This window comes from Actinia tenebrosa, unplaced genomic scaffold, assembly GCF_029948245.1.
Source record: "Actinia tenebrosa isolate PJP-AT-01 unplaced genomic scaffold, QUT_ActTen_1.0 PGA_scaffold3__52_contigs__length_22856419, whole genome shotgun sequence".
Classification (NCBI taxonomy): domain Eukaryota; kingdom Metazoa; phylum Cnidaria; class Anthozoa; order Actiniaria; family Actiniidae; genus Actinia; species Actinia tenebrosa.
This window is the reverse complement of record NW_028292580.1, coordinates 1246401-1267268: the sequence shown is the minus strand read 5'-3', so window position 1 is coordinate 1267268 and position 20868 is coordinate 1246401. Positions and strand designations below refer to the sequence as shown.

General features: G+C 43.6%; 1 protein-coding gene across 1 annotated transcript in view; it reads left to right on the top strand.

Annotated features, from left to right (window-relative positions):
• LOC148907566 (nucleotide sugar transporter SLC35B4-like) overlaps window positions 1-20639 on the top strand; it is a 33529-nt gene extending 12890 nt beyond the window's left edge. The window contains exons 2-6 of the mRNA XM_089035670.1: window positions 14515-14575; window positions 17375-17430; window positions 17783-17836; window positions 19209-19284; window positions 20132-20639. Coding sequence (XP_088891796.1) covers window positions 14515-14575; window positions 17375-17430; window positions 17783-17836; window positions 19209-19284; window positions 20132-20454 — 570 coding nt within the window. The 3' untranslated portion in view covers window positions 20455-20639. The remainder of the gene's footprint in view (window positions 1-14514; window positions 14576-17374; window positions 17431-17782; window positions 17837-19208; window positions 19285-20131) is intronic.
• The last annotated feature ends 229 nt before the right edge of the window (window positions 20640-20868 follow it).

Genomic DNA, 20868 nt, shown 5'->3' with positions numbered 1-20868 from the left:
CTCCGTGGATCGTATCAACAACAAGCGCGGCCATTGCAGAGGCAACGTAAGACTGACATGCCTAGAGTGTAATCGGGCGCGTGGAGCAGCACTACTCTGAGTCTTTGGGGACTATGAGCAGCTCTTCCTTAACAAATCCACGACTTGGGCCATCTAGGTAATACAACACGGGTTGCCCTTCCTTGGTGACGGACTTCGAAATCTCATACGTTTCCAGGGACCAGTTAGGATCCGTGGCTCTCTTACTGCCACCTTCGAGTTCCCCCGGCTGATAGAGGTATCTGACCACTATGTTGCGGGGGAGCTTTTTTTCCTTCAGTCCGACCGCCCTCGAACTTCTGACGTAGGACTTGTGTTCCACGTGTTTCTTTTTTATGGCATCCTTGGGTTTCATTCCCGTAGCCCTGGCCGCCTCGTTGTTCAAAGCCGTGACGACCTGGGGGAGCCTCTGAGTCCATTCCCTGTTGCGTTTGGAGGGATCTTCCAGCTCTTTCCAATACTGGTACCCAAAGAGACGCTCGGCCAGGGTCTTATTGAATCTTTCGACAATGCTCTGACCCCTGTGGTACTCTGCTTCGGCTCTTCTAATCTTAGTGTCGCGGTCTTTCAGGGTCTTAGTAACCACGCCCATGAACTCTGTCCCCGCATCCACTTGCAGCAGCTTAGGCCATTTCAAGACGCGCTTATAAATCCTACCTAGGGCTTCTGCGACTTCCCCAGAATCCTTGCTGGTTATGGGTTCGGCGTCCTTGTATCTGCTTGCGATATCGACTACGGTCAAAGCGTATCTATAGGTCTTTCTTCGCACCTTGTCGTGCGGTAAGAAGAGCAAATCCGCCTGATGAACTTCATTGGGGTCATTTACGGTGAAGCTGGGCCTGGGAATGTACTTAGGCACGGGAAGATAAACCTGCCACAGGGTTTGTTTTCTTAGCCAGTTCTTAGCCGTTTCTTCTGATACCCTGGCCGCGGTCGCGAGTTTCTTAATAGCTGACGCTCCTTTCCAATAGCCTTCAGGCCCATAGTAAATCCTCTTGAGTTTGTCCTCTACGCGGCCCATTATATGAGTTCCAAAACAAGATTGATCTTGCGTTCGTTAAAATCCACCGTCTTTCCGTCCACTTTAATGGTGATGTTTATGCTTTCTACCAAATTAGACAAGTCATAGCACAAAGAAATGGGAGTGTATTCTACTGGGTCAAATGGATTACCTTTGGGCAGAAACTTGGACATAAGAGAAGACTTTTCTCCATTGTTGTAACTATGAACCAAATCGCAATAGACTTCGTAAGAGGATGCGACTTTCCATTTCACAGGTATGGCTGTGTCGGTAATTGTCTTGCCTGAGGCACATAATAAAGATCCCAATGGGTCAGACTTTCCAAAAGTCATTGAATAGTTTGGCATATTGTGTTTGAGGGTCATTTCGTGCGGCAACCCCGTGGTGAGAGTATAACCGTGTTTTGCTAATTCCTTGGCCAGTGTGATTGGTGTGTAATGTCCATCGGGCAGCAATACGGCTTGATAGTTAGATCCTCCTGTATGCTCAGTGACTATGCCCCTAATCAGGTTATGCCAAGAATTGTACAAAGAGCAACTTATGAGCCGAACCTTATGGGCTTTGATGGGAGGATTCAAGTAAGTGGTAAAGTCATTCTTGTCGCTTTCCAAAAAGACGATCATATATTTCAGGAAACACAGTTCCCCTCTAGTGATCTGAGCGCAGCTCAGAGCAGATACGCCAAAGCTACGCCTCCTGCCAGCCCTGCGATTCCTACGAAGACCAGCTCACTATCTTCTTGTTTCTTAGAAGGCTGGTAGTAATTCTTGAACTGGGGCTTTCTCAACCCCGTCAATGCCGCGGGGTGCGCCTGCGCATAGAGCTTAAAGGCGTAGTCTGTGTTTTCGAAGTTCTTATCCGCCTGCATCTTGTCTTGGTAGTTCTTGTCCAACCAATCCCTGTAAGCTTGTCTTTTTTCATTCCAAGCCGCCACGTCTCGCTGATATTTCTCCAGCGCTAAATCATGCCTCTTCCTTTCGGCGGCTAAATCTCCGCTTTTGTCGCCTCTGACTAATCTATCCAAATACTGACCACCATAATTAGCTCCAGTGAATGCTAAAGCTGCAATAACTCCGCCTGCGATTAAACTAGCCATTTATATTAGACGCAAGCAAAGCTTACGTCGTCGGCAGGTACTTTTCCTTCCGTAGGTAATCCTTTAGCATGATAGCCCCGCCAACGGCAGCGGTCATCTTAGCAAAATTAGCGAAGCTCTTGCTTGGGTCTTCAGTAAAGTCTTCTTTGAGCACTTTCTTACCTACCCAACCAATACCCGCAACGATGGAAGTAATGATAGCTGCTTCTTCAACAGTTTTCAACAACGCGGTCGACATTATATTACAAAGCGAGAAGGTTATTATTCCATTTCAGGGATCTTACTTTTTCTAACAGCCGGTTCCACAGGTGCGTGCACGGGCGCGTGATATGTTGGTGGTTCTACCTTTTTCGTAGCCCGCCATTGTAAGTAGAGGCTGCCTGCTGCTATAGCAACTCCCAACGCGCCAATGACGTACCCAGGATTAATAAAGGATTCCTCTTCTTTCTCTTCTACCTTTTCCTCCTTCTTTGCTTTGTTCTTCCTGTTCATCTCCGCGAGCTTCTTTCCCGCGGCGTCTCTGCCTGGAGATTTAGCCTTTGTAATCTTGGTATCTTCTACGGGAGCCTTTTCTGGTTGTTCTTCGGTGCCACTCATCTTATAGTAAGGGACTTGAAGGACTTGACAAGTGACTTGATGACGACTTGACAATGACTTGGCAATGACTTAACGGCGACTTGACTAAGTACTTGACAACGACTTGACTAAGTACTTGACAACGACTTGACTAAGTACTTGACAACGACTTGACTAAGTACTTACGGTGACTTGACTAAGTACTTACGAATGACTTGACTAAGTACTTGAGGCGACTTGATCAGGTACCTCAGCAAGTGCCGCCTGGAAGACCTTTTCGACTTCTCTGTCCTTCTTGAAGTCCTTCCAAGACATCGTAAGTTCCTTCAAGTCGACGTGCTGAGCTACGTGAAGTGCCGCAGAGGCGACTGCCATTAACTTACCGCACTTCAAAGACAACCACCCGCAGGTTATCTTAAGTTCTTGGGCGATGACATAGTCCTCGCTTATGTCCTTCCGCAGTTGCTCCACGTCGTCTATGGGCAGCGCAAGTCCAAGCAATTTAGTCGCAAGTCGGATAGCGGAATCTGCTACGGCGTCCGTGGTCTTACTTGCAAGGGCAGCCTCGTACCTCTTATGGAACTTCTTGACTTCATCTTCTGACAACTTATTAACCTGCTCATGGGTAAGTTCCTTGCCTATCATTTCTTTACACTTCCCAGATGACACAAGGATGTTAAGTTGTTCCTTGAGGTTACTTTCATCTAACTGCGTGGGGACTTCATCTATCAACTGCTCAATGTCCATATATGTTAATGGAATACGGAAACCTCAAAGAGAAGATCATCTTGGAATGTTGGTGCGTTTTTAGGTGCCGCATGTATTCGTGCAGCTGTTCCTTACTTATCTCACCGCCGTAGTCGCTTAAGATGGTTTCCAGGTCAGACTTGCTCGGAGTATAAAATACGACAAGTGAACCTATGTTTTCCCTGAAGGGCTTAGAGACGCTGGTAAGCTGCTGCGAGAGCAACCAAACGCTGATATTGTCATGCCTACCGCTGAAGGCGAGTTTAACGAGCTCGGAAGTGCGTCTTTTTACGTCGTCCCCACAGGCGATGTCGTCCAGTATGAGTAAAGTCTGAGTATCCTTAGGGAATTGTTTGTGCCAGAACTTAAGATGGCTGGATAACTCATTGGGGTCCAAAATATCCACAAAGAAGTCGTCATCTTTTGCGCCTATGCCCGTCCAGCTGCGGTTATTCACGTAGGTGGGGCATAATAGCACGATGTAGTCGAAGCGGTATCTAAAGGGTCCTAATAGCTGCTCCACGACGAACTGGGTCTTTCCGCAGCCGGTGGGTCCTACTATCAGAGCGTTACAAGGCATGTGATCTGGGTTCATTTTATATTTATATAATGGAGCCAGTGGAAGCAGTGCAAAGAATTGTCGCCGACGCAAAAGATAAAAGAGACACCATAGAAATGCAAAGGGAGGAGATAGACCGGTTAAAAGAGCGCGTGCAGGAGTTGTATGATGAAATGTGCGGCCTGAAGCGCGCGGAAAGGTTTGGCGCCCTTTTGACGATGGCGGGCTGGGCAAAAGAGTCCATTAAGGACTTTATGCGGTATCCCCTGTAGAATGTTGACGTTTAGGTTAAATCTTTGTTAAGGATGCCTGGAAACTATTTCAAAGAGTGTCTCAGAATGTTGACGTTTAGGTTAAATCTTTGTTAAGGATGCCTGGAAACTATTCCAAAAGTGTCTTAGCTTTACTATTTTGAATCCTGCAAGTGCCCTTTAAAAGGGGTTCTTATTTTTATTTATTATTATTAAATATCCTTAATTATTCTTAATAATAATAAATAAAAATAAGAATGGGATTTGAGACTCTTTGCGCAAACCCTACTTTACTATTTTAAGCCGCCTACTAACCATTACGGGCTTTCCAGGCATCCTTAACAAAGATTTAACCTAAACGTCAACATTCTGAGACACTCTTTGGAATAGTTTCCAGGCATCCTTAACAAAGATTTAACCTAAACGTCAACATTCTGAGACACTTTTGAAATAGTTTCTGGCCGTTAAGGACTTCATGCGGTATCCCATATAAGGGCTATTAAATCCTTATTATATATGGAGTGTGAGCGGTGTAACAAGGAGTTCAGCAGCAAGCAAATGTTAAAATACCACCTGGAAAAGAAGGTGTGCGCTAAGAAGGCACGCGAAAGGCGTTGTAAGGAGTGTAATCGCCTCTTTAGCAGCGCGCAGATGTTGGATTACCACGTGGATAACCGCGTTTGCCTAAAGAACGTGTGTGAGCGCTGAGAGGAGGAGAAGAACGACGAATGGCATCGACATCGGTGCCGCGGTAATTACGACCTGCTAAGCGTGGCTTGCGAGGAGCACAGCGACGTTGCCGCACGATGTTGTCCGCAGGAAACCCAAAGGAAGTTAACGCGCCGGAAGAAGGAAATTGACCAGCGCTTTACGGAGTTTGACCTCGTAGAAGGCGTACGGTGGGAAGATAGGGAATATTGGGAGGCAACTTGTGAGCGCTGCGGCTGTCAAAGAAGTGACCAACATATTTGGCATTGCCTCTACGAGGGTCAAGGCGGCTTTAAGGAGTACTTAGATCGCTTCGAAGCTTGGCATGCTGGCAATGAGGCGGCAAGGAAAGCCCGTAATGTTAGTAGGCGGCTTAAGATAGTAAGGTAGGGTTTGTGCAAAGAGTCTCAAATCCCATTCTTATTTTTATTTATTATTATTAAGGATAATGAATAATAATAAATAAAATAAAGACCCCTTTTAAGGGCGCTTGCATAATCTAATAATAATAAATAAAGATAAGAACCCCTTTTAAAAGGCCTTGCAATATATGCTAGCCTACGCAGCCGCCTTCTTAGGAGGATTCCTAATCGCCCTTTCAATATATGGACTGTATTACGTGCGAACTACCAGCCGATTACATTACGCCTGAAATCCCCAAACCGCGTAAAAAATACACCTGCCTTCATTGTGGCAAGGTATTCCCCGAAGGATCCTTTGTGGGGCATTGGTGCTCCGCGAATCCTAAAGCGCAGCGGACTTTAGCAGACGCGCTAGTAAGCTAATTATGCAGAGGACTCTCAGGCTCATACTTGACTACATCAAATACCCACCTGCCATCCCTCTTACCATGACTCATGACATGGGTAACGTCCTGCCCTTCGATGGCGTACCTTATCCTATCGGGCGCCCAAAGGGTGTATGTTCTTTTTTTATTCTTTAAGACCAAACGCAGGCGGTCGATGTCTTCGAAGACCACGTAATTCTTTATCTCGTAAATCTCCCCCACCACCAAATCCCTCCAGTGCGTTTGTATGAACTTTAACTCGTTAAATTTATCCTTGTTCATTATACCTATGGAATATTCTCAAATGCGTTGCCAGAGTCTGCGCGCTCTTAAAGCGCTTGCAGCACCACCTACATGGCAGGCGAATTCCTTGTGCATACTCCGTGATCTCCCTGCAAATGACATCGTAGTCGCTGCTAATCATTACCTTATAACCGTTTTCTTCATACCTCTGTAAGAGGCGGCGTTGGTCCTCAGATAATACCCCGTTGCCTTTAGGGGTCTTCAGCTCCACGCAGAATCCACGGTAACGTAGGTGTGCATTCAGGATGAGCAGGTCGGGTTGACCGCGTTGATATCCTTTCTGCCAGCACTTTATGCGTTTACCGTCGCCGTCCTGCAGTTCGCCTAGACCAGGGGTCACGAGCATTTGGGGGTAAAACCTGCGGATGTAGTCCACTACCTTTTTATGCAGGTCAAACTCATTTTCTATTTTGAATACCAACTTGTTTGGACCGTCGAAGCGCTTGTCTATTGCATACTTACCCGTCTTTCTTAAAGTCGGAAGAACTTCCTCAAAGACCCAATCCCGAAACTCCACGGCTTTTGGCAGCCTGGAGCTAAATATTAGCTGATACAAACCAGGTTCGGAAATGAACACGGAATGTGGCTGTGCGTTAGCAAGGGAGCGGTGATTTAGAGCCCCCCTTAGCTCATCCAACCTTTTCTTGTATTTATCAGAGACGTGATCCTTAATTGCATCTCTGGGGCGCTCATAGCCCAACGCTAAAGCCACTTCCTTTGCTTTGAAGTACAGTTCGTCGCCTTGCACTATGCATTGCAGTTTGGTGTCGTTGTTTTGAAATACGCGAAACATATTATACGTAAGGGATATTTTTCATCCTTTCTCGGATGAGGGAGCGCAGCGAGTGGATCAATAGGCAACGCTCTTTAGCTGATTCATTTCTACGCTCAGTTGCGCGTCAGACACGACGAAGACGTAGCAGTTTATCTTATCGCCGTCGCCCGCACTGGCGTTTTTGGTGCGTTTGATCTCCAATGTTATGCCATCCTGCGTATTTACTAGACGTAAACCCTGACCATGTAGGTCTTCGTCGTTAATGGTGCGCATGTCAATCCACAGCGCATACTTATCCTTAAAGAATTCCTCGGGGCTAATTTGGTCGCCAAACTTGCGCATGGCCTCTCTGTACACGTCTGCGGGCTTTATCCCCTGTGAGTAAACCTTGTTTGGAACGCCGTTTATGTTGACCCCTACGTTAGTAATGTTGGGGTTGTGAAAGGCCTCGGAGTCGCGCTTACCGGCCTCGTAGGGCTTAGCAAACACCAGCATTAACCCCGTGAGACTTCTTCGGGGGAGGTTAATGCTTTGGTTGATAACCTCATCCGTCTTATCCAAGAAGCTAAATGTCTTATACATCACTACGTGGTCGTAAAGGAATGCCTTTCCGGAGCTGTATTCCATGCCAGCGCTACGGGCCAGCTCTTCGCTGTATACCGTTTCGTACTGTAGCTCTAAGTTGGTAATAGAGTATGGGGTTGTTGTGGTAAGTGCACTGCTTAGCCCACCAATGATGTTATTAGCATCTGCTAAAGTTACTTCAAACTGTAGCTCGGATAACTGTTTTGGGTAATACGCGCCGTGATTCGTGATTACTTCAAAGTCCAGTGGTATGACATACTTGCTACCATAGGCGGTCTTTATTCGCTTTGCGTCTGCCACTGCGGTTTCTCCGCTGCCGTCAGTAGGTTGCGTTTTCGTAGGTGTGCGAACCTTACGTAGAATGACACTACCAATTCCTTGTTCTATCCTTTGCGCGCGGTCAAAGGCTGTCAACCATAAGTCTTTGTACGTGGTATACAGATCGTACCTATTTAAGTCCAGCAAGGATTCCCCTGCGAACTTTACGCGCATCTTAGAAACAATGTTGCGGCCCACGTTGTTAACGATAATCCTTTCATCTGTGGGGCTTGACTGTACCGCTAGGTCGGACCTCAGCGCCAAGGTGCCAGGAACTAAGACTAGGTTATCCGTTAGGCAGGGCACGCCTACGTACAAGGTTTCTCCAGGCTTTGCGCTAGAAGGAGTAAAGGTGACCCGGTGAAAGGTGCGTTCTGCTTTCAGTCCGCCAACCTGCTTAGGTAATACGTTGCGATTTAACTTTGAGCTTATCATATATAATGGAAGTAGAAGGAACAGACCCCGACTTTGATCCCACCACTGAGGAAGGTCAGGCTGACATTAACGACGGTGATGAAGAACCGCTGCTTCCCACCCAACAAGTCGACGATTCCCTAAGGGATAGGATTGCAAAGGCCCTAAGACTTCCCAAAGCACGCGAGTACACGTTTCCGCGTGAGCACATAGAGCTTCAAAACATGGGCGAGCCGGAAGCAGCCGCGCGGGAAACCGTAGAGTGGGCAACGCAAGAGCTAACGCAGCGTTATTCCCGTTTCAATGCTGACGACGTAAGGCTCACAGAACGCGGAAACAAAGTCCTCATAAGCGTTCAAGACCTGAGATTTCCTGACAAAGACCGCTGGACGAAACCACAACCCCTCTTTGATGAGAATGGTGACGTTAGGGGTGACGTCTCAAGATTAAAAGGCATTCAGCAGGCTACTAGGAGCATGTTAGAAAGGTTGCAAACCCTGAATGAAAAGGTTGCGCTAGAAAAACGCGTCGAGGAACTACAAGAAACGTTAAAAGAAAGGGAGGAAGAATACGCAAAGCAAACTCAGCTAATTGTCGATACCGAAAAAAAGTTCGGTAACGAAAGAATGGTAGAAATGAGAAACCAGTTGGATAAAGCTTTACGGGAAAGAGATAAAGTACAAAGGAACCTGGAGGAGGCCAAAAGCTCAGGCGCCTCAACGGAAGCGCTGCGGGAAACGTTGGAAGAAAGGGAGGAGGAATACATGAAGCAAAACCAACGACTCGCCGACGCACATAGAAGGGAGGTCGAATTTAAAAATCAAGAAATAACTGAGTTGGTAGACCAAAGAACCCAAATTCGACGTGAAAGAAATCAAACTCAAAGGGCTCTTAACCTCGCCCTGCAAGAGTTAGACTTAATTAAAGACGATACCGATAACCTGCAAACCACCATAGCCGGCTCTTTAGTGGAGCGGCGGCGGGTAATGGCTGAAATTAATACTAAGGAGGAACAAATCCGGCAAAGAGATCAGGCCATCGAAGACCTAGAGGGGCAAATAGAGCGGCAGCAAGAAGTAATCGAGGACCAAACTCGTACCGAGGAAGAAAGGGAAGCAGCTCAAAAGGAAGTAGATACGCTCGAAATACGCCTTGCGGAATTACGGGCGCAAAAGGAAAACCTGGAAAAAGAGCTGGGGCTTACCACCAAGGAAAAGGTAAAAAGAGCCCTCTTGAAGTATGGCGTTCCACTGGCATTTGCGGTTGCTATTTCAAGCGTAGTAGGAGTAATCCTTAGCGCGCTTAAGGCTACGGGCGCGGGCGTAAAGAAATTAGGTAAGGGGCTGACGGACTTGGGAAAAAAGATGGCAGCCGGTCTTCCTGGGCTGCTGGGTTCGGTTGTTTCCTTGGCACTTAGGGCCGGCGGCGAACTGTTGAGGTTCGTGGGGAATAACATTTGGATCTTGGTAGTAGCTATTGGGGTGGCACTCCTGAAGAAGATGAGGGGTTGATCTTATCCTTGTATATTATGTCGGGCTTATCGTCGTCGGGTGCCCGAGGCGTCCTCGACTGGGGATAAGTAAAGATAGTATTCGCGCCGCCTTGATAATTTGGTAGTAGGGGTATGGCAGTCATGGTGCTAATGGTCTTATGATTCCAAACAGCATCCGGCAAGCCACGATTTTGCGTTATGGCATTAAATACGACAAAGCCTTTACTATTGGGATTACCTGGGAAGTTATCGCTGGGGCGAACTTGAAGCTTTGCATATTGACAATTAACTACCATGTGAAAAGTTACCGGCTGTTGGTTTTCACTGGTAGCAAGCACACCTTCAAACGTAAAGTGTGATGGGTGCCTCTCGTTTATTTTTTTCCTATATGGTAATAATGTGGTGTTGGCCTCATCTACGATTCTAAGTCCAAGATTACAGCTATTCCATAGGTTAACGTTAATGGTGCACATAACTAATCCCAAGCCCCCAACCTTTACCCACACCCCGGTATCGTACCACTTATCCCCCTGGTAGTACTCCTCCCCTAAGTAATGAAAAAACCAATCTTCCTTCGCGTGTGGGTTCATATATTTAAAGACTAAGCACCGTTAAAGTGCTAATGGTTGCGTGATTATAGGCTGTATCTCTCTGATTTTCTATACTATTTATGCAAACGCCCCCGGTGTCATCTACGCGCATTTGCAGCTTTACCTTCCCGTGGCAATCGGCGACCATGTGGAAAGTCCAAACGGAGTGATTCTCGGAGCTGCCGGGATTGGGCTCAACGGAGAAATGCGTAGGCTCCCTGTTGTTTGTCTTTGCGCGCATAGGCTGCAGTATGCCGTTGTCATCCAGGAACCTAAAGCCCACGTTGGCATGGCTGCTCGTACCAATGCAAATACTACAAAGGATCAATTTCTTTCCTGAGTAATTCAAATTCACGGACATACCCGTGACATCAACCCAAGATGCCTGGTTGTATTTTTTCTCGCCTGTGTAAGTCGTGTAAACGCAATCTACTCCAGCTACGTAGGGGTTGTTCATCGCCATATATAATAACTCAGACCAATGCTCGCAGCTGCTAAGCCGGCTTTTAATAAGTTATGGTCATATTCCTCAGGTATCGCAGGCAGGACCTTCTTTGATGGTTTCTTAACTACGGGTAGCTTCGTTTCGTGTGACTTTTTTGGCTTCTCTACGAAGTGAGGAATGCCCTTGGTAGTATCAGAGTTCACGTCATTCACCCCAAACTTCATGTCTTTGGTTGCTCGCTGCAGCTTGTTGTTGTATCCTACTACAGAGCCAGTATTTATAGATAAATTACTGGGCATTAACCAACAACCCGGGGCTACTGCATAGTCCAACCTCGCCTTAGAATTTTGTATAGCTAGTTGGTAACGCTGTACGCCCTTGCTAATGTCACCCTCCAAGATCGAACTTTCGAATAAGATCAAGGCTTCGGCTCGCGTCTCTTCTGCGGCGCCGGTATTCCCCACTATGCTTGATCGGGTATTTACTTGGGCTCCAAGGATAGAATACACGTAAGCTTCTATGCTGCGGTTCAAACGGGCAAGGCCGGCTTTGGTTAGTCCTTTACCTTCTGGGGGTATGAAGTTAAAGTATTGCTTCGTATGCTCGTCGTTGGTAATTTTGATAATCAGTGGATTAGCCCCGGCATACTTACCGCCCTCGTCTTTGAACAGAGGTCCGTCTCTAACTTCCTTAGTGGTTTTGGCATTTGGCTCGAAGAAGGTGCTACTGTCATAGGTTTCTTTGTGATACCCAGTGTTCCATCGTAGATTCAATGCATGAACTTCCTTATCACTTAGCTCATGTCCACCAATCCCCCAATAAGCCCAAACGTGTCCTAGACCATTGTTAGCGCCCGTAGTGCATCGGAAATCCTTCCCTACGACACCAAACTCCTTACAAAGTCGGTCGTAAGCAGGAACGTTGTATTTATTATCTCTAGGATAAAACGCAGCATCTCCCGGTAAAGCGGTAACACCCATCTCATGTAGTATTCTTCTGACCGTAAAGTGAAAGTGAAACATAAATATCGACTCCTTCATCAGTTTGGCGCTTACCCCACAACCGCTGGTGGCACACCAAACCGCAAAGTTTAGTTGCTGCGGCCAATAACGCATGTTAGGACCACTTAACCATTCATGAGATTCCTTGGCGGTGGTATGAACAATGGGCACGTTTTTGAAGATATCTCGCACCTTTAACGGAAAGGAATGGTCGTTAGAAATCCGCATGTTCAACGTTAAGTCCAGGCTTGGGTGTTTATCAAATGAAACTGCGGGTATCGGATAAGTACTGGTACCAAGCAATAATTCCTTTGACCAACCGGGCTCAACATGCGTAGGCGTGGGTTTTGGTGCGGGCTTAGACGTTAGCACAGGCGCGGGCTTAGGCGTGGAATGCTGCAGCTGATTGTCTATTTGCCCCACCAGCGTTGGCTCCAAGTCCGCATTGCTGTACATTCTGGTGCCGTTGAAGTAAATCCCATCGGGTCTTCTTTCGAACTTACTGGGGTCTGCATGCGGGAACATCTTCCTAAATGCTCTCCAATTCCAGTAATCCCGGTTGTCATGATGTGGCTGCTCCTCTATGTTATTTCCAAAAGCGTCGTACATTAGTATATAATGGATGTTATACCATCAGCGCCTCAGTTGTACCCAGACGTCCCAAACTACCATGCTACGGCACCCATCGAAAATGCAGAGAATTTCCGCTTGAATAAAGCAAATTTAATACTGGCTTACTTAGAGGGGCAGGCAAAACACTATGAGGAGGTTAGGAAAAAGTATGCTAGAGCCCCAAGCATACTACATAAAATCGCGATAACTTCGGGGTCTCTGTCCGTGGCGTTAACAGGCACCGGCGTTGCTACCTCACTCACCGGACCTGGAATAGTCGTTGGCGTTCCTTTGGCCAGCGTTGGAGCCGTCTGCGGCATTGTTTCCGCTGTTACAACAGGCATTCTAAAGCAATAGTCCGGTAAGATATCCAAGCACGACACTCATATAGCCCTAGCAAAAGCAAAGGCTAACACCATCACCGACTTGGTGTCTCAGGCTCTGCGGGACCGCCGCATAGACGACGCGGAGTTCTCTTTGATCCTCGCGGAGGAAAAGAAATACGGGGAGTTAAAGTCGGGTAATAAAAAAACCATCGTGAAAGATCTTTCCGAGGAATCTCGCAAAAAGATCTACCAGGAGGCAAAAGAGGAGCTCCAAAGAAAGCTCGCTCAGTAGACATCTGCTTTGAAAAGAGCGTAGGTGGATTTCGTCTGCACATTTCATCTTCTCGGAATCCATTCTAACAGCGGGTGACTGGGGTCTATTTCGTAAAATATTTCGTAGATTACGTCAGGGTAATAAGGAATATCCTTATTCAGCCGACAAAACATCCACTCGGCTTTTGTCATATCAGAAACCTCCGGAATAGACTTACCGGTAATTTCAGACAAAAGATAGGGAATAGCTTTGTAATATTTCCCTAGTTTTAATTTTTTCAGCGTTTTCCGTAGACTTTGTGGGGTTGGCTCTTCTAAGTGGTCTATGATTTTCTTCCTTACTTCGTTGTTTAAATATACCGGTCGATAACCTTGGATATGACTCATCCAGTCCCTAAAGTATTTTATTCTCTTATAAGGTGTTTTCTTACGACCTCCATTAGCGTAATATTGCTCTCTGGTAGCATTTGGTACGGCATTGCGAATATTTTTACCACACTCGTAACACTGTGCTGACGTGTCGTCTTCTATTTGCATTTTTTTACCACAACACCAGAAACCCTTGGGCTTGGGTATGTTAACCTTGGATCTTAGGCAAATTATACAGAAGTCATTGGCGAACTTTTTACATTCATGCATATATAAGACAAATATTCCTAACATAGCAGCAACGTACAATGGGGCGCGGGTATTTCCCGCTGCCGGCGCCTTCCTTAAACCGCCTGTAAAACCAGTAAATCTTTGACATTGACCGCGAGTCCCCCTTACTGCTGCTGAAACTGACAAAGAAGTTATGATTCAGTTCACAATTTCGAAAATATGAAGGCATTGGAAAAACATCTCCTTCAACACTTCCCGCTCACCTACGAAGGTTTGTGCTGTAAACCAGGCATAAAACTAGTCAGATAACATTATGGAGTCAACTCGGCTTCAATGATTGCTACACAGAGTTCCTTTCGGTCCAGTCGCGTAGGCTTGAGTTGGTCAACGACAACATTTTTTAAATTGACTGTATGTGTGTGTGTGTGTGTGTGGCCAAAAAATCTTACTTACCACTTTTTTCATCATCTAGCCGTCAAAGTGTCGTGGACTCCCTCGGCTACGCTTTGTGAATCCACAACATTTTCACGGCTAGATGACGGCCAAATTAGTGACCCAGGTAGAAATCTTATTAAGAAATTTATAAGATCTTGAACTTACAAAGGTAAGAATCTTAGAACATCTTTAAAGTTTTTATTAAGATTCTTATAAGATTTTATAAGATTCTTATAAGCTTCTTATAAGACCTTATAAGAATCCTATAGAATCTTATGAGAATCTTATGGAATCTTACAAGAATTTTATAAGAATCTCTAAAAAACCTTACAAGATCTCCAGCTGGGAAGAAGTGAAAATCCAATCAAGTTTTAATGTGCAAATATTGTATACTTAATACAGACAGGCAATTGATTGTCTATTATAACTGTATCATCACTCTATAATCAAGTATTACTAACTATATAAGCAACTATTGTATTACTGTATTTCTATGCACGTGACATGTATGGTTGCTCCTATTGTTGGTAACCAAGGTGATGTGATTGTTATTGTAAACAGGAAGCTCATCATAAAGCCACTACTGGGAATCCTTATACTGACTACCTCTGGTGGTGTGTTGGTGGGTATACACATATATGTATATTACCTTGCATATGCCATAAATCCTCTATTAAGCCCCCATCCCCCTACCCCCACCATCTTAGAAGATCAGATCAATCACACAAACACCGTAAAATAAAAATAAAAATTTAATTGTAGCACTTTAGTTAGAGTTTGAATTTAAAGAAAGTTATTAAATCATATTATATACTGATAGATAGGATACATTGGAGTCAGTTTGCTAAATCCATAAGCCCCGCCCTCTACAATACAATACAATACAATACAATTTTATTTGGCACCTTATACTAATAGTACATGAGTGTTTGATTCCAAATATATTATAGGTATATATATATACTATGTATTAGGTAATTTTCTTAATTCATTTTCACGTATCAGCATACATTGATGAATGTATGCTGATATGGCTCTTTGTAGAGACGCTGATTTTGAATTGATTAAGAACATAAAACGACTGTCAGCGCTCATATTGTTGAAATTAATGCTGGTGTTTTTTTCTATGAACTCTCTTAAGTCATTTCTATGAGAGTCATATAGTGGACACCAAACTAGAAAGTGTTTTTCGTTTTCTACTCCCGACTTACACACTGGGCAAATCCTTTCATCGTAAATGAGATAAGGCCTCTTATACCTCCCCGTTTCTACTTCAAGCTTATGGTTACTAATTCTTAATTTTGTAAGCGCCACTCTGTGCTTAATATTGGTGACTTGACTTAAATATTCTTCAAAGTTATAATCCGTTTTGAACTGACGAAAGACTCTGAGTTTATTTTTATGTCTGTCGTCTTTCCTTTCATCATTGTGGAGATTACTCCATAAAATTTGCCTCTCAATGTCATATATTCTTTGGGTTATTATTTTTCCATATTCATACCATCTTGGAGAAAGTTCATTTTGTTTCATCCAAATTATCCCCAATCCGAGTTGTTCTAAAGTAGTTTTAATTTTTATGCTCCAAAAGGCTTTTTTAGTTTCATTTTTAATATCTTGGTAGACTTCGGCTGAAAGTTTTTTTGGGTGTAGTTCCGACTTTATAATTTTATGCCAGAATTTAAAGCTTCTACTGCATGCTTTGCATTTTAGCGGAAACCTTCCTAACTCAGCTCTGCATGCAAGGTTACTAGCATTCTTTGTCACCTTGAGGAGCATTTTGCAAAATTTCAAATGAACAAGTTCCATGGGCTCTTGGTCTTTGGTGCTTAATGTTTCGATACCCCATATCTCACTTGCGTATAGAAGTATTGGTGTAACAAGCGAGTCAAACAGTTTTATAGTTAATTTGATATTGGATGTGAAAAATTCACCCATTTGTTTTTTCATCTGAAATAGTGCCTTTAATGCAGCTTTTTTTAATTCTTGTTTTGCAAACGTAAAGTTTCCAAAGGTTGTAAAATTTAATCCTAAATATTTATATGATTTAACGTTTTCTAGTTTAGATTTGTTCAAATAGAATTGGAAGTTATTCATTGTCTTCCCTGTATTATTGAAAACCATCACTTTTGTCTTTGTTATATTAACTGTTAAGCCTGATTGTTCACAAAATGCCTCTAGCTTGTCGAGATATTTCTGAAGCCCTTTAGCAGATTTAGAGAACAGAACCAGGTCATCTGCATATAAAAGAGTACTAATCGGTTTGCCATTCAACATTACATCATTGTTGTTACACGAATTTAATGAGTCAGGCAGATCGTGAAGATATAAATTAAATAACGTAGGGCTCAGCATACAGCCTTGTTTAACACCCATATAACAGGAAAATGTCGGAGAAATGTGTCCATTTACTTTGATTGCTGATTGATCAGTGGAGTACATCGATTGTATCACTCTTAGAAAATTTCCATTTATACCAACATTTTCAAGTTTTGCCATTAAGTTTTTCCTTGGGATGCAGTCAAACGCTTTTTGAAAATCTACAAAGCAGGAAAAAAGGAAATTATTTTTCTTCCGTGGCTTACTTTTAACATATTTATCGATTACGGATTTCAGAATAAAAATACTATCTGTTGTTCCGTGCTTTTTTCTAAACCCACCCTGTTCCTGTTTAATTATATTATTCGTAGTTAGGTAATCATAGAGCCGTTTGTTAAGTATTGCCGTAAAAACTTTGCCAATTGCAGAAAGGAGTGTTATTCCACGGTAATTTTCAGCTTTCGTTGGATCGTCCTTTTTATGCAATGGAACAATATATCCTAGATTCCATGAAGAGGGAAACTTTCCGTTGTCTAGGATTTTATTGAAAATTACCGTTAGGTGTCCTTTTAGTGCTTCCTTTCCCGTTATCAATAGCTCATTTGGAATATTATCAGGGCCGGGAGCTTTATGTTTCTTTAGGTTACTTAGAACTTCATATACTTCTTGATCTGTAATGGAAAAATCTAATTCCCCTTGACTTTGCGACTGTTCTAAGGTCTCCGTAGTATTTACTGCGGATGTCTGGGAGCTATTAAGCCCTCCCCACCTCTCTCTATTAAGTCCCCCCCCCCCACCTCTCTCTATTAAGCCCCCCCCCCCCCCACCTCTCTCTATTAAGCCCCCCCACATCTCTCTATTAAGCCCTTCCCCCACCTCTCTCTATTAAGCCCCCCCCCCACCTCTCTCTTAAGCCCCCCCCCCCACCTCTCTCTTAAGCCCCCCCCCCACCTCTCTCTTAAGCCCCCCCCCCCCACCTCTCTCTATTAAGCCCCCCCCCCCCCCTCTCTCTATTGGAAAGTTGGTATTACAGAATTGGTATTTTTGTAATTTGTCTCTTTTTACCCAATTCTTTTTCATCTTTTCCATAAATTGCATATTCTAGGTATTGGAATGTTGATTGTGGCCCTACTGTTATCTGCTAGACTTGGTATTTACCAAGTAAGATAAATGTGACTGTGTAGGTTAAAGCCTGGGAGGGATTTTCAGTTAAAAAACAAACACAAATCAAGTAGAATAACCCACTACCGAGATATGCTTCGCTTGTCACGCACAAAGGTTTCAGTATAAGGCTACGTGCTAATTGCTCAGTCATTCGTGACAGGCGGTAAGAATAAATTTAATTTAGCACGTAGCTTCATACTGAAACCTTAGTTGACATCATTAATGCGTTAGGTGAATTCAAAACTACCCTAGAGTAAGGGGGAGGGGGTGCTCAGACCCCCAAGCTCTAAACCCCCCTGCGTCTGTCTAATATTCTCTTAAAATTATAGTATTGTTTTCTCATTTCTAGGAACAATTGTATAGTGAGTTTGGTAAACATCCAAAAGAAGCTCTTTTCTATGCAGTGAGTACGTGCATACATACTATATGTAATATCAATACAAGTATTTGTACAGGGTCGTAACCAGGACTTTTACAGGGAGGGTGCACATCGAATAAAATCAGACCATTGATCGTTTTTTTATTACCAACTCAGTGGCGTAACTAGGGATCTTGCAGGGAGGTGCACAGGCAATGATTTGCAGAACCAAAAAAAAAGGGAGATGGATGAGCGGACCTTAAGCTTTTATGGGGGGAGGGTGCACATGCACCCTGTGCTCCCCCCTGATTACGGCCCTGTAGTACACACTATCAAACCCCAGTTATAAGCCCTAGGATTATATACTTCTTCAAAGGCCTTTTTCGTTCTAAGAACAATAGAAGAACAATGAAATCACGTGAGAATGGGGCTATTCGGGGGATGGGGGGGGGGGGGGGGGGGCGGACACAAGTGAAAAACGTCTGCGCATGCTCTGAACCCGTATACAAATTAGTCAAAACATATTAAAGTGCTACTATGACGAAAATCGCTCAAACTTGGATTCAGCTGAAACTTCCTAAGAATACTCTTTAAAGGTCCAATAATCACTGTATGAAGTGTTTTCTCGATCTTAAGGACGAAAGTATGATATTTTTACGATTATTTTTTGGAGTCTGTGACGTCATACACTCAACATCAAACATTGCTACATATATTTCTTTGTATATAAATCCTTAATTTATTTTATTCCTATGAAGCCCAAAGGGTGGCTAATGTACTTATTTCACATTACTTGTGACTATAATTTGTATTTTGGGGTGTTTGGGTATTTCTTTCTCCCTTAATTACTGATATTTTGATCATAAACTACAAAGAAATGTATGGAGCGATGTTCGATGTTGAGTGTATGACGTCACAGACTCCAAAAAATAATCGTAAAAATATCATACTTTCGTCCTGAATATCGAGAAAACACTTCATACAGTGATTATTGGACCTTTAAAGAGTATTCTTAGGAAGTTTCAGCTGAATCCAAGTTTGAGCAATTTTCGTCATAGTAGCACTTTAAGTAAATTTGACTTTCAAACATGCTTTATAAATTGGAATTCAAAAATTGCCAAAACTTAGCGTCCATGCTTGAAACTTAAGGCTAACTCTTTCATATTGTGTTTGTTAATACAGTATCTTGGTCTGACAAAAGTATACTCTCGAACTTTTTTGTATACTTGGAGAGAACAAACATTTATTTTCTCACTCAAACTCTTCAAAATGCTTAGAAAACGTACTGAAGTGCACACATGCGCAAACGTTTTTCCCTGGTGTCACCGGGGAAGGGGGGGGGGGCGCTTTAAATTTGGGTATTGAACAGTAACCTGCTGACAGCTGTGTCATGTTCTTGTCGTTGTTATTTTACTAGCATGCATTGCCTCTTCCTGGGTTTCTTCTTCTTGGTAAAGACCTTTACCATCATATCCTCGTGTTCAGTGCTTCTGGTGAGTATTTAAATGAAAAAAATGTCCTTTTTTTACGAGGGTAGCACTTAATAGCCAGTGGCTAACAAACCTGTGGCCCTCATTCCGTGATCGAATAAGCCTGAAGCGAGATGACGTTTTACCCCCGTCTCTAGACCATAATCCTTTTCACACTTCTTTTGTTCTTTAATTATGACTATTTTTCCTGTATTCTCTAAGGAATCAAAAAATTCAATATGAAAGAATTTTAAAAACTATTATGGTATAGAGTCGGGGGTAAAACGTCATCTCGCTTCAGGTTTATTAGAATTTAGGAGTTGATTTTTGTGGAGGGAGGAAAACCGGAGAACCCGGAGAAAAACCCTCGAAGCACAGGAGAGATGATGCACCCTCGAAGCATTGATGAGAGGCGAGCACTCACAACGCTACGCCACCCGTGCTTCCCAATTTGATCATGCAAGGAGTGTGTAACCACATCTTATTCAGTGACAAAACAGTGGCTTAACCAGGGATCTTGCAGGGGAGGTGCACAGGCAATGATTTGTAGAACCAAAAAATAAATAAATAAAAAAAAAAACATTTACATGCTATTTTAAAGTAAAAGGAGATAGATGAGCGGACCTTAAGCTTTTATGGGGGGTGCACGTGCACCCTGTGCTCCCCCCCCCTCGTTACGGCCCTGCAAAACTTTGGATTTGAATGAAAATATAGATGACACTTCTTTTTTTGGCTGCGTAAAAACTTGATGATCCTCTCCCCACTCCCCCTCTCGCGCGCTGATTGGTTGAGAAACTCAGATTATCACACTGATTATTAGGAGCATATTTGAAATGCTTATCTTGTACTAATGCCTCTATATCTCTTCTAGAACCTTTGCATCTGTTTGGTACCAGTCTTCTCATCCCCAAACTCTGGCTCTACACAATGGGTAACGTGGTCACGCAATACATCTGTATCCGCTCCGCTTACAACCTGACGTCTGAGTGCACGTCATTGACTGTCACGCTTGTTGTCACGTTGCGAAAGTTTTTTAGTCTTCTGTTCTCCATTTTCTATTTCATGAATCCTTTTACCGTCTATCACTGGATAGGAACTGCGCTTGTATTTTCAGGCACTTTTATTTTTGTCGAGTTGTTCCAGAAAATCCGCGATCAGCTAGCACCGCCCAAGAAAGAGAAAAAGACAGAATAATGATTCTCATTCGTACAGGTTGTTGTAATGAATAATGATTTTACCGGATATTTCATTTAATTATCAAATTATATGATGTCATACAGTCAATGTCATTAACGTTGTCCACCAAAAAAAGACATTCACACATTTACACATTCACACATTCACACATTTACACATTCACACATTTACACATTCACACATTCACACATTCACACATTCACACATTCACACATTCACACATTTACACATTCACACATTCACGCATTCACGCATTCACGCATTCACGCATTCACGCATTCACACATTCACACATTTACACATTCACACATTTACACATTTACACATTTAGACTAAAATGAGCCTGAACTTTAAATGTAAAATTCAACTCGCGAATCAAAAATCCAGAATGCCCTGACCATTTAGTGAGGA